A 14658-nucleotide genomic window follows, 5' to 3' on the forward strand; every position below is an offset into this window, starting at 1 on the left:
ATAATTAAACTGGTGAAACAATCTTCACTGTCATCTTTGTCTAAAGCAGAGAGAGGACCTATGTGCCATATATTCCCATTTAAAACAGCTATTTCTCACAGGGCCTCAGTTGACGGACATGTCCCCAGGGGTTTGCGCAGATTACTGTTAATTTATATTAACAGTATTATTTTCATTAAGGCCAACACAGACACTCCTCTGCATAGCTGGATGCAGCTGGGGGATTCATAGGAACACCTGGAAGAAATGGAGGGATTTGGAAAAATGTGCAAGGAGCTGAAATGAGATGCTATTGCTATTAATGAGGGGGTCAGGGCATTGACCCTCTCCTGCTATTGTTTCATTTGAAGTGCAGCTGGGATTTAAGTTGCATTTCCTTAAGAACATTTGGACTACCAGCATCTTTTCAGAACAGAAAAACATTTCCTTGTTTACTGGGAACTTGTTGACACGTAGAATCAAACTGTCGGTTCAGAAATTAAAAAAAAAAAAACATTGCAAGAACAACAAGCTATTATATGTTGAAACAAAACAAACACTGGGTGTATCATATATTCAGTATGAATCATCTGTGAAAGGCTTTTGCTCCCTGAGCTCTGTGTGTGTGTGTGTGTGTGTGTGTGTATCTTTAAGGAAGGAATTAATTTGGCATCTTACACATTTGCTTGTTTTCTTGCACCAAAGCCTGATCTTTGAACTGCTAGTAAGGAGCCTCCAGGCACCATGAGCTCACTGCATAACATCTGACTTGTGTTTCAGTGATCAAAACCTACACGTCATTATGAAAGCAATGCAGATGAAAACATGTTTAGCACAGTAAACCAGCAGGCCTTTGGAGGTGAAGAGGGGCTGGTAGCAGGGGGCACTGGTGGGGGTTGTTGAGAGGATATGAGTGACACTGGGAGGAAACACTATGATTCACTGATGGTGAGACGCAAACGGAAAGCAGCTATTTCTTTTCAAGTAGTGCTATCAGTTTTAAATAGATTGATGACATACTGCCTGCACAGACTTATCCTCTTTACTGTGTTTCAAAGTTATCTTACAGCACAGACACTGGAGAAAAAATAAAATAAAAAATGGGCGTTAGTTGCTCCCACAGTTGATAGTGTCCACAGGCTTCCAGTTCTTCATCCAGCACCTGGCTGAATTTCTGTTTTTTTGTGCAGTTAAAGACAAATTGCAGGGGAGGATATTGACTTGGCTCACTCCATCACACATTGTCGCAAGCGAGCAAACAAGGTGAGCATCGACGGCAGGAAAAGGCAAGAACCAGCCTCAACTGAGGGCTCCATGAAACATCGGAGAAGACATAACGCAAGAGCTGGCAGCCCCCTCTGCCTCGCACTGACTGTCAGAGATTAAAGAGGATGTCAACAGCAGTTTAACACAAGCTTAAGTGAAGAAGGCACTCTCAGTCTGAATATTCTCGCAGTATCTTAGATCTGTCAGAAAAGCGAGCAGGTGATTCTCATCCAGCCCATCTGCTACAGGAAGTCGTGGATTAGCGACCCAGGGTTTCAGATGTGCAATTACTAAGAACAGATGACTGATACAAAATGATCACAAACATTCTTTATTAAATGCTGAATGATGCAAATTTAGATTCACACCACCAGTCCTAATCCTTTCTTGTGTTAATTTTGGAACACTTAAATTGCACAACTATCAAGAGCATTATTCCTCTCTTTTGAAGATGCAGACTCAATTCTAATCAGACTCCATGGGAAGAAAAATGAAATATTATTAAGTATGATTATTCTAAGCAAGGCTCTGAGAAAACGTCTGTGTTATAATCCAGGGATTTGAATAATCAGGTTGAAGATAATGGGCTGGGCCGGCCTGGGCGTAAATAGAGAGCATCCACTCATCCTCCCAGTGCTGAACTTAATGAACTTTTAATTGATGCGGTTTTGCAAGTCCTTTTGTCATGCAACAGAAACAAGCCTCTCTGCTGATGGGCCTGTTTTCCCGACTGGCTTCAGATTGGTTTACAGCAGGCCCTAAGTACCATGTAGTTAGTTTCATGTGTCATATAAAATCTGCCCAGGCACAACGACGCCTGCAACTAAAACCTTAAGTGCATCCACAGGAATCACTCACCGGCTTTGCACTTCCGTCTTAAGGAAGGAGGAGAAATTCAATCACTGCCGGCTTGACACACCGAAGACAAGGCACGTGTTCCTGCTTTTAGTTGTCCCAAAGAACACTCTGGCAAGGCAGGCTGGGATTTCTGTTTGTCTGAATAACATCCCTGATATGACCAGGGCCTGAGTCACTCAATCTGTCAGTGTGTGTTGTTTCCCAGCCCATGAACTGTGATGCATAGATAGAGATATACCCCTGTGAGTCAGGTCATCTTTATTCAATGATTTGCTTATTTAAATGAAATGTGCCTGATCTGTATCTGACACAAATTCCCAATACAGTGCTGCATCAGCTTTGTAAGGGGGAGCATCCTCACAAAGCACTTGGCCCACTTTACTTCCCAACAACCATCAGTAACCACAGCTTGGGGACTGTAACACAGCAATCTGTTAAAGAGATAAATAATCAGATTTGGCACAGCACTCCCATCTCTCTCTCTTGCTTTTCATTTGTCTTATACCCGAAAAAAAATGATAATTAAATCATTTAGGGTAAGGCATGCAGTGGCACACAGAAGATGGAAGGAAAGGATCGAGTATGGGGCCTAGAGAGTTAAAAAAGGGGAGGGGAGCGTGAACGGATGGAGGGTGGAGGGGGAGGACACAAGGGAATAGGCTAACATCAGCACCAACGATGAGGGAGAGTGCTGTGACTGGTTTCACACACTGTGGCCAGACTCTGACCTATCATGGTGGGACATCAATCTTCTCACTTTTGCTGATAGATTGAGTCCATCAGCGCATGATGCCATAGATCATGACTTGTATATGGCCCAAAGCATCTCATCAAAAGAAGTGAACTAGAAAACAACTGGCTACCAGCTGTCGAAGCCATCTTTGTGTGCAGTTCCTCCTTGTCTGTCTACACATAAACACAGTGCAACACCTGGAAGGTTCACACATTTTCTGTCCGGGTCTATAGGCACTTTAATGTTCTTTCTTCTCTAAAGGAAGCTGATGACACGGTTTTCTTCATCGCTGTTACGAGATCATTAGAGTGCCCCCCCCCCCCCCGGCTGCCTGACAATGATAACATCCTGACAGACCTGTTGTGGGTGCAAGTCAAATTAAACACAAAGCAGGGAGCTGCTGAGAATTTTTTTTTCCCCCCTGAACATATTTTCAAGTGGGAGAAAACCCCATGAATCCTACACTCTTCTCCTATTACACTAATGTAGCTCATTTGGTGTAAATTCTGTCATTTACTACTGTTTAGCCATCCACCGTTTAAAAGGGCTCTTCTGCCGCCAGCCCCTCGCCGTGCTTTGTGCTCACTGATTCCCAGCACACTCCACATTTCAATATCTTATTAATACAGAATTAACCAACAAGCCCGCTCGCAAAGAATTAAAAAAGGATCTCTTTAAATTAAAAAGCAGCGTTACCTTCACCAGTCCACACATTTCCTTGTTAAAAACTCATTATTATAGGTCTTCCGCCATCTATTTATTAGCTGTATCAAAACAGAGGTCTTAATGTGAATGCATAATTCATAATTGAATAAAAAAAAAATTCTGACTTTTAAACGAGGGAGAAAAAAAGCTGCTAACCACATTCATGAATGCTTGACTGCTTCCTAATTGCAATGCAATTATCACATGTTATGAACAATGTGAACTCTTAAGCAAATAATTATAACACAAGGAAACCTGTGACGACCTTTAAAATTTCCTACTTGAGGTACAGCTTTACTAACATTGATACAAATGAGATTTAAATCTGAACATCAGCTTGTTTAATCCTACAAAATTGGCACACCACGGTTAGATTACTTTCTTCTTTTACTAATTCATTTTTACATCCATTTTTAAATCCTGGCAGATGGATGATTGGCTAAGCAATGCGAGATTTTATTATTTTCAGTATTTATTTTTCCTCTATCCTTAAAGACATCCCCTGAAGTAGTAGTATTAGACATTGTCTCTTATTGAATCTATGTATATGAATGAGATTTTAGTGGCTGGAGTTATTCCCACACGGCAACACAGCAGTTTGTGGTGTAATGAATCTCCCTATCCGGCCCGCTGTCTTAAAGAGCAGGGCTCAGACTGGAAGAGAAGCAGCAGCGTTGTGCTCACGAGCCACCAGAAGCACAGGTGGTAGCGATATAGGCCAGTCCCCCAGGCTCTTGTAGCTGAAAGTTGTGTGTCTTGTATAGTGCCTGTGTCCATATGGCTGCCTGTCTCGCTCTCTTCACAGACACAGCCTCCACACAGGCCACGTTCTCTCAGCACTGATTGTGGCTAGCTGTGGTTGCACGCCTCTCGCCATATGGAAGATGTTGTAAAGTTTGTTTTTCAGGGATGTTCCTGCTATTTAGACTGATTGTACGAAGCCAGACGCTCCCCATAGATGTGTGCTTGTCAGCCCCTGGTGACATGGATTGGTCAGTAGATAAATTGATACCAGGCGGGGATGTTTACAGTTTGTGCACGGTGTGAAAGTGCCTGATGCTTTTGGGAGTTTCATGTTGTGGTACAGACTGCTCCAGGTGGGCTCTGGGACACGATGCAGCGAGCAGCACAGGAACAACAGTGACTGAGGGAGCCCCCTTGCAGTTTTGATCAAAGTGAATTGCAACATGGCTCAGTGATACTAAATAATTACATATTGATTTGGTTGCGCTTTCACAACATGAGTCCCCTCTTTTAAGAGAAGTGCAAGCAGAGATCATGCAGGTACACTGATTCCACACAGACCAAGGCTCACAGATCAAGTAGAAGTCAGCGTTTTCAAGTGGAAACAACACACAGAGCACACAGCGAGGCGCTAACCTCAGGCACCGGCTTAACCGTAGCCAGAGGCCTGTAACTGTGTTTGTGTCTCAGAAAAGTTGTGATCTGTTTTTATTGATGACTGTCTCTCTTTCTGTGAATTTCTCTTCCAGATCCACACTAGAGGAGCCTTCCCCCCACAGTCACCCTCTCTATGGTCATGGTGTTTGCAAGTGGCCTGGATGTGAGGCAGTGTTTGATGATTTCCAGTCATTCCTCAAGTAAGTTAAAGTCGTAGTCAGAGGTGCGTTTCTATCACAGTTTGTGTGTCCTCGCGTTAGGTCGATTACACGTTTTGTGACCCCCAGCAACTCAGAGGCACTATAGGTGGAGCTGGTTGTTATTTCTGTGTGTCGGTGCCTGGTTAGGCCCTCTCTTGACAAGGGCACTGTGGCGGGGTCTCCTTCTGAGAACGGCATGGGCCTCTAATTCCTGTGATAAGTGCAGTTCCCATGGTGATGGGGGCCGTTTTTCCCAAACAAACAACGGTAGGATGTTTATCTGTGGCAGCCCACACTTAGGGCGCTCTGCATGTTTGCCCTTGTCACCGGACAGGAGGACTGGTGTGTGTGTGTGTGTGTGTGTGTGTGTCTGACTGCCTTGCTCAGCTTTTTCTTTCTTTGTGCTAGTTGTCTGTTTGTTTTTTCTGCTCCTTTCTCATGCTTTACTTCTTTGACTTGTTTTTTTTTTGGTTTACACCTCAGCACTATGTTAAATTTAACCATGTAAACAGTACTCAGAGAGCTCCAGCTAAGTCAGCGTCACCTGTTGTGTAGCATCTTTCCAGTGTGAACAGTGTAACAGGTTTGACTCTGTCCAGCCTGACACAAGCCTTTGTTTTGCCCCATGAGTCCCTGTTTGAGTCAGACCCCTGGTTTACTAATCAAGCTGGTGTGCAGTGCGCGCTAGGTAATCCAACTCATAACAGCGCCATGGTTACGGAGAGGATGAAAACATCTGCGTTGTGGCAGCAGATCAATGGCTCACTGTCACCCCAGATTAGTCACACTTTAAACAAGATATGACACAATTCCATTATCCTAAAACAAGCACTCAGCGAACGCAGAGTTTCCTTACAGACGCAGGAGAGAAAGGTGCTGCAGAAGGCTGCTGGAAGTTTTGACTGTCTTCGTCAACATTTTGAATCCTCTTTTGATCGTTTATTTAAATCCACTTTGAGCAGAGTTTGCATTTGAAAAGCTCATCACACTTGATTGTACAGTACAGTTTCTGTTCAAGATGAAAAGAGCCAGTTACTTATTTTAATTTTAATTTAATAAACATCCTGTGACACTGAGTTATTAAACCACAGATTACACACACACGCACACACACACACTCACTGACACACACGCACTTTCACATGTAGGCACACATATTTCAGCTTTGGGAGTGACCCCTTAAATCCATCACTATTTATTGTATTCTGACATAGCCTCACCCTTTGTTTATAAAAGAGAGGGGAATTAAATTCAGTGCGCCTGGTAGAGCTCTCCAAGTGCACTCTGCTATGTTTTTACAAGTGTTTTTATCATGGCAACATCTTGTTTACTTTAGTTGCCTGCTCAAACTGCTTGGAACATGTTAAGAAAACATTTGGGGAGAGCCTCCACAAAGCTGCCTTTGTTTAACAGCAGGCAAGAGTGCTAGCAGCTCACCAAGGTGTTAACTCTCAAACCCTTAAGCACTTCCACATGAAACCCAGCAACTGATACTGCGGGCCTCCAAAAAGAATCAAAAATAAAAACAAAGAATACATCAGGCGTTGTAATACTCTTACAAAAGTCTCCTAAGGTTGGGAGAAATGTTGAAAATATAAGTGGAGAGAAGCGTGTATGCATGTGTGTGTCTGTGAGTGTGTAGTCAGCAGAACGCAGTGTACTGTGTACCGGAGAGAAAGAAAGGTGAGGAGGACTCTAACGTCAACCAGATTTCAGCTCCACATGCCAACAGTAACAACTAACACGGGACTGAAATGTTGTTTTAAACTGTGTGTGTATTTATTTTATCTTTTAAAGAAAACATTACATACCTACAGGCACTATCTTGATAAATACAAAGCAGCAAATCCCTGTTCCTGTTTTCGGGTTCAGCGTACAGAAGGGTGTGGTTGGGTTCATAGCGGAGTCTGGTGTTTTGATGGGGGGTCAAGACCCCTCTCCTCAGTGTCCAGTCAGAGGTCAGAGGCAGGGAAACACTGCAGTGCCCTCTAGTGCTGCACTATCTGTCTGCTGAAACCACAAAAACTTCTCTTTCACACCTCCTCATGATATAGTAATTGCTTTGTAAGTTATGCAGCCCTGTGCCACGGGCAAACCGTGCATGTGTAAAAAAAAAAAAAAAAATTCAAAGAATAAGCCAAAAATAACCAATAAAATAAAATAAAAATACATTTTGTTGAATGTCCAAAACAACTGGAATCTGTAATAAGTGTAAAAATAAAAGTCGCCATTTTTTTTAACCATCAGCCTCCAATACATTTTAAATGTAAATGCTACTGTAGAGACTACTGTGTGCATTTAATTTACAATTCCACCCAGGAGTGAAGAAGATAAACCTTCCGCAGAGACAGCCTTAAGCTCTTGGTCCAGTCTATATAATTAGAAATTGTAAAGAAAAAAAAAAAGAAGGTAGGCAAACTAACTGATATGTAAAAAGCAGACTGTTACAGGAATGTCTGTTTAACTTGTTTTATTGTGGCAATTTACATTAGGGACTGTCATCCTGCCAGAGAGCTTTTAAAAGTGGCTTCATTTGAAGTCCAGAAAGTGACACATGCCAACGTTCATAGTCTCTCTCGATGTCAATTCCCCGTATCCCTTGCTCCCATGTCCAGACACTCCTCTCAAGGCTGCATTAGGGCCATTTGAATATTTCATTTCCTATTAATTATGCACTGTGACTCTCCATGTCATTAGAAGAAATAAAGTGGAATGTAACAAAGGATGAAAAGAAGCAGGGCACATGTCTCCAATGAACAGAGAAATTCCAAAGCTGCTCACGTAGGCCACCCTTCATTGAAAATTCAGTCTGTGCCAGTTAAATTGAAGCTGAAACGTCTTTACCTATTATTTTCTTCTTTGAAATTTAGTAAGATGTCCTGAAATGTTTACCAGTTTCATTTTCCGAGCTACTTAATTAAATGGGCATTTATTTGACTCAAGCAAATGGAAAGCCCGGAGAAGTCTGAATTGATTTCGGCAAAGGGGGTTATTGCCCACGCGTTCTTTAAATATGCCTTTTTAATTTCTTTTTCGCCACAATAATTAACATCAAAGGGCTGAATGTATATCACAGTCATTTTGAAAAATGTATTATCACAACACAAAAGGAAGAGCTGAGGGGGGGAAGAGACCACGTTTCCCATAAAGATTTAAATCATTCACCTCAAGGTTGAAAATACTGCAGCTGAAGAGAAACTTTCACATTTCAAGTGGCGCGCTATCAATTTTCCTTCCCCTCACGTGTCTGTTCTCTGAGTGTATGTGTGGCGTTTAATGCACAAACGTGTTGTCTGTACATAAAGCAATGGCATCAAATTTATTGGGCAATCATATCACCAGCGCTGCCACTGTGCCTTCACAGGTTGGCTCTGGCTATTTTTGATTTGCAGTAAATGACAGAAAAAGTGCATTTGAAAAGGCAGACGCGTTACACACCTCTCTCCCATCTGCCGGCGCCAGCCTGGTGACAGTGACCTACATGGTCACCGAAGATGTGATATAATTTATGATATATATAATATATTGGATCCATTAGCGAGCATAATGAAGTAGTGAAATGAAAGGGTATTTGTGAAATCAGTTCAAACATCCTGCTCGGATTATGATTAAATGATTAATGAAATGCCCCTGCATAAGCATTTTCAAACAGTAATTCATGCGGCGGCTGATAAAATTCCTCCAATCATATTTCCTTCAGTCGTGAACCTTATCTCTACCATTTTATATAAATCACAGAAAAAAAAAAAAAAAAAAAACCCTGTCTGCTGCCCGGCAAGCTACTTATTTAGATTAGTTATAAATGTACAGGAAAAGAGAACATCTTTCCTGTATAAAATAATCACGCATAATTATATCCATAATTCAAGCTTGTGACAGATCCCATCTCTTCGTCCTGTTGTCCTCTGCATTTGGTCTGGCTGTATGGCCTTAATTTTAATGACAAAATTAGCAGAAAAAAAAAAAAACAACCAAAAAGGGCAAATACAACAAGGCAGATGAAACCTGCAATGAGAAGAAATGGCATCAGGGAACTGGTGCATAATTTAGCAAAGGAGTCCACCCTGAAATTCTTCAATCATTCCTCTTATCTGTGAGCTGTAGTTGAAGCAGACATGACTGTCATGAAATATTGAGTGTCATTCTGGTATGTTAAAAGAAGTATTTCTTCTGGTTCTGCAGTCATTGTATGTGTAACCTCTGCGATATGCTGTGTGTTTCATGTTGAAACTCTGCATAACATTTACCTAAATGATACCACACATTCTCAGTTCATTGTGCTTTACTCAGTTACCAGGTTGCGTCATTAAACCAGACATCACAGGACTTTTGTTTCTTACATCTGAGGGGCTACAGAAGGTGAAAGTCAAATTGACATTGGTTTTTGTCTGTTCTCTGTTTTGTTTTCCAGGCATCTTAACAATGAGCACGCCCTGGATGACAGGAGCACGGCCCAGTGTCGGGTGCAAATGCAGGTCGTACAGCAGCTGGAGCTGCAGGTATTGTCTCAGCATTTGTTTTGGCCCAAATATTTATGTGTCGTCTTCTCCTAACGCTTCCTCAGTGTCTCCCGAACCCCTCCCTGTCCGTCTGATATCAGCCATGGGGGTCACACACGGAGGGGGCGCAGCAGAATGAAATAATTTTGTACATTTGCAAGTAGCCAGTCATTAAAAATGTGTTAAGTATGCAGCCAAGAAAAGATATATGAAGGACCCGGGGCTAAGTAGAGAAGATAATTACATTTTGAATTTTACTGGGGTTTAAAGTTATTTATGACTTTTAACTGTTTGGCACCAACAATAAAACACTTGGTGAAATGAGTCTGTGGCGTGGTGTGGAAAGATGCTCAATGTTGAGTGAGTTAAAGGAACAGAAAGGTTGTTGTAGCCCACTACAGAAAACGGTTGATGCAGTAATCAGTGGTTTTATTACTTTGTCCCTCATAATTGCTCTTGAATGGTCTTTTTTTTTCTTTGAGAAAGAAAAACATGCATGTGTATATTAAGAAAGCACTTATGGAAAAAGGTTCGCTGTCGTTCCATTAGGGAGGCTTTATAATGGCCACTGAGTCATATGTATGCCTGTGTGTGACTATGGAGGGTTTAATGGTGAACATGATCACTATGCTAATGGAAGACTGCACTTATTTATTAGTTTTACAGAAGAAAATAAAACCAATCATTTCATTAAACTATATTTTTTGTTAATTAGTGGCTGCTACAGTCACAAAGCAAATACAGCAAGGATCAAATGTAATGTATTCCAGATTTCATGCAATATTCACTTGTGGTTTTCATATTAGCCACATAATACCCAAAAAATGACTGATAATGACTATAAAACGTGGTGGTGGTTTACAGAACGTTAACCTTAAACAATGAGAGTTCAGGTTCTCAAACATTACACCATACCAACATCCTGTTATTTCCGCTCTGGTGCTGTATTATCCAGAGGGATGGAGCGAAGGTTTATCAGAGACAGACTTCCTCTGCATGCAGCCTATCACCATAATTTAAGCTGGCAGCTAACACAGCGCTGAGTTTTAGACAGGTAGAAAGGGCCTGGGCTTGTTATTGGCAATGAGGCGCAGTATACTTTAACCTTGAATTGGAGACAGTAGTTAGATTGTCCGGAGTGCAGAGTTGTTGACGGCTTCCTAAAGCATTTAAAAACAAATAGCGTGACGGTCCCAAGAGCAAAAAGATTAATTTGTTCATACACCCCTCACTGTGAAAGAGTCCCTCACTGCAAAGGGATGTATGGAATTAATAAAAGTACAGAAAAAGAATTTCTTTCCTCTCATTCATTAAAAATTTAACATGTTCTCTTTTCTCATTACAGCTAGCGAAAGACAAAGAGCGTCTGCAAGCTATGATGACGCACCTTCATGTCAAGTCCACGGAGCCCAAAGCCACCCCTCAGCCGGTGAGCAGCAACCCTGTCATACGTCTCTCTCTTGTCCCTCCCCCATCCTTTTGTTTGTCTTAATTGGCACACATGTATTCATTAATCCCTTCCTCCATCTTCTTATTTATCTGCTAAATAAAAACAGCTGTTCTCTTGAGGGAGGCTGTAAATATTGTTTGGACCACATCTGCTGACATCCGAGATTCAATTTGGTGTCTGTGATGAACTGGATGCACACTCTGTAACAGCCCCCATATCGGCTTCAGAGAGCCAGTGCCTGTTTGCGCAGAGAAAAAGGATGAGAAAGCACAGGAAAAACAGTGAGAGTAGTAATAAATAACAAATATTATATTTTATAAATAGATAAAATATAATTTTTAGTTCTTTTAAAAGCAAAGTTACAAAGTGCTCTCCTGCCAGATAGCATTAAATATAAGGAATATTTATTAAATGCCAAACAAATCTTGAATAATTAAAGAAGACTGAATTAAAATTGTAGCAGTTAGGGGCTGAACATAAGATATTACTGATTGATTAATATGTAGATACAAGATGTTCATCAGATGCTTTCTGATGTTGAAAGAAAGGTACGAACGTTGCTAGCGGATGTCAAAGAGTTGCCATTCCAAAATAAAGGTGGTAGTAGCATCTGCTGATTTTGACTTTAGTACTGATGATATTGATGTATGGTAACAGATGCCTCCCTGGGGACATTTCAGTCCTCATTTGAAAAAGTTGTCAGGAATTACCCTCAGCTATTCTTTGAGAGTCATTGACAAAATCAGATCTGAGCACAGGCTGGTGTTGGGGTCAAGGTAGGAAGAAAAATCTCGGCTGCATTTTTCACTATTGTTTAAGTTAAATTTTTCAGTTTTAACTAAAGTGTTATTTAAATTGAGTTTGGCATGAAAGTCAGAACCAGATTTTTCAGTTGCACTATTGAGCTTATTGGACAGTGAACAAAGGTGATTTTGTAAAAATTAAAATCTTGCAGGATTTGAAAAAAAAAAAAAAAGAACCCCAGAGTACATGCGTTACACTGGTGATTCACCAAAATTTGCTGGAGGTGAACAGCTGGAATATTTAATTAATGTAACAGCAAATCAGTCTGTTATCTTCTTGACACATTTCAAACATCATGCTTATCACTCTTAATATATGCCATGCCATAAACCCCGTTGCTTAATCCCTATCCTATAGGGGCAAGGGCTTAACATATGGCATTTAAGTGTCTGCGCTATTTTGTCATGTTTAAGAAGGGGCCTCACCAACATACTTCAGTCTGTATGACAGTTCATTCAGAGAGCCAAATGTGCAAAAATCGTTTTACTGCAGGCGGTGAATCTGACACCACGCACACACAGACGCACAATATACATGCAGGAGTCCTGTCTCTGAACACGCTGTGCAGCTCGATTCATTTATTTACAGTCAGAGAGGTGGCTATTGACGTGCAGACGCTGCGTGTGCGCTCCACACACCACAGCCAGTCAACATAAAGCGCCTGGAGATGTTGAACGACAATAGGCTGTCTGTTAAAGCTGCGCTTGTGTCACACACACTGATTGTGTAGATTAGAGTGCAAAATGAGGGCTCTGACACAGGGACATTTGTATATGAAAAGTGGAAGGGGCGGCAGATAGCATCTTGAGTTCGCTACCTCTCCTCTCTCCCCGGGGCCTGTGAGAATGGCTGTGTCAGAGCTCAGCGTTAACACTCTCAAGGGGGCGAGCTGGGATTTTTATTCAAATAAATAGACTCCCATTCTCCAGCGCCGCTTTGCCTGCTGGGAGCTGCTATGAAATGCTATGATAAATATGTCTGGCTTCGGCTGGGTGAGTGGTGGACTTACATAGGTCAGGGCCAATGGCCCCAGTGAGGCTTTATTGAGATTTCAGCGTCAGAGTTGGCCACCAAAGAAAACCCCTCTTCTGAGTAGACATAGAATGAAGTGTCCTCAGAGCTGACTGGAGATAGAGCCACTCTGAATAAACAATTGTGTTCTTGCAGTAATTGCTAGTTCTGCTTTTCTGCTGTTCTGTGCTGTTGCATATAATAAAGGCATGTATAAGCAGCCAAGTGTCATAGCAAAGTAGCTCAGATGAGTTTGCTGGTTTACATTTAGTTATAATTAAAGACAAACAAAGTGATACTGTGCATGCAGAACGTCAAATGAATAGGATTCATTTTATTCTTCTGAGGTGGATGGGGGCGGGGGGGAGATCAAAACAAAATGTACCACATTAGCGGTGCGTGTCTCTCTGTGTCTGTGTGTATGTGTGTTTGTATTTGCCTCTGTGTGGGTGGGTGGGTGTCTGCACTCGGTGTCACTAAGCATTCTTGTCAGAAATCTGACCTTTTACGCCATACATAATTAAGGAGGGACTTTTTGTTTATTTTCTTTAGCAGCTTGCCGAGTCAAAGCCAGTATAATTAGATCACCAATTACCATTTAATTAATTTCAGTCTGAAGTCTCATTTTGTCTAGGCACTGGAGTGAGCCCAAATGGTGAGGCAAACAAAGGCAAGGCTATTACCAGCCTGTCTGGCCTATTGTTGAAGCCTCTCTGTGTTTATGGCCAGGGAATATGGATGAAACATGAAACAAAGCCTGCTAATCCACAGGAAGAGAAGTCAACACCGCAGCCTCATTCTATTGATAGCATTGTGTCAGGAAAACGCAAACCCAAGTGTGATTTATTTTGTTCATGATTTAGAATAACACGTCTTGTGCTACTGTTGGTGAGGATGTAATCGACATTTGTGCATCCTCGCAATAATCCAAATTATTTGGGCTGACTCTGCCAAAAAGGCCGGGTTCAGCCTGCAAAACATAAACAGACATTGTGAGGGACTTGGACACATGTCTGTTAAAATGGGAGAGTCAGAAAACACAAAAGTCACAATTTTTTTTTTTTTTTTTTTTTTTTTTTTTTTTTGGGCAGAGTAGTTAAGCAGCTTAATAAGTAGAAAATGTCAGTTTTTATTTGAAATAAAAAATATGTGTAAAATGAAATCAAATAAAATAAAACAAAACAAAAAAATGCTGTTATGACAGTAACATGTCAGCATTCAGTTCTGGGGATGTCAGTGTTAGATTTCTGAAATCTCTATCATACCTGTTGGTGATGAGTTTTAACAATGTGATTAGTAGAATTTGATGGCTGCACAGGATCTGCATTTTTGTGCAGAGTCGGATGTTAAAAACCAACACCACCTCCCTGCCATTAGCAGCAGAAATTAGACATCTGATCCCTCGTAATAAACAATGGATGAGACGTGTCCTACCCACACTGTCCTCCCTTTTCTCTTGCTCTTTATTTCTCTTTCTGTGTTTTTTCCTTTTTCCTTTTTCTCACAGTCTGAAGTCATGTTTAATTTGGAAACTGGCCTCCTTCGGCAAATTAGCAATTAGAACAATTTTGTGGGAATATGTATATGTGTCATTAGTTTTCCTGCCAATTAATAGCTGGAGCAGGGGGTCAGGCTAGAATTTTCCACTTGGCTGCTGCCTCAGTGCGGAGGCTTGGCACTTTGCTCAGAGCCGCCACAGCTGCTGGAAGCCATGCTATACCTTTAGAGCACTTGCCATAATTAGTTTACCTT

General features: G+C 41.5%; 1 protein-coding gene across 15 annotated transcripts in view; it reads left to right on the plus strand.

Annotated features, from left to right (window-relative positions):
* Positions 1-14658, plus strand: part of foxp1b (forkhead box P1b) — a 148168-nt gene that overhangs the window by 122571 nt on the left and 10939 nt on the right. For all 15 annotated transcript variants that reach the window (XM_041034282.1, XM_041034283.1, XM_041034296.1 and 12 more), the window contains 3 exons: positions 5035-5142; positions 9554-9641; positions 10987-11070. In XM_041034282.1, the coding sequence (XP_040890216.1) occupies positions 5035-5142; positions 9554-9641; positions 10987-11070 (280 nt within the window). The remainder of the gene's footprint in view (positions 1-5034; positions 5143-9553; positions 9642-10986; positions 11071-14658) is intronic.

This window comes from Toxotes jaculatrix, chromosome 3 (genome assembly GCF_017976425.1).
Source record: "Toxotes jaculatrix isolate fToxJac2 chromosome 3, fToxJac2.pri, whole genome shotgun sequence".
Lineage (NCBI taxonomy): Eukaryota > Metazoa > Chordata > Actinopteri > Toxotidae > Toxotes > Toxotes jaculatrix.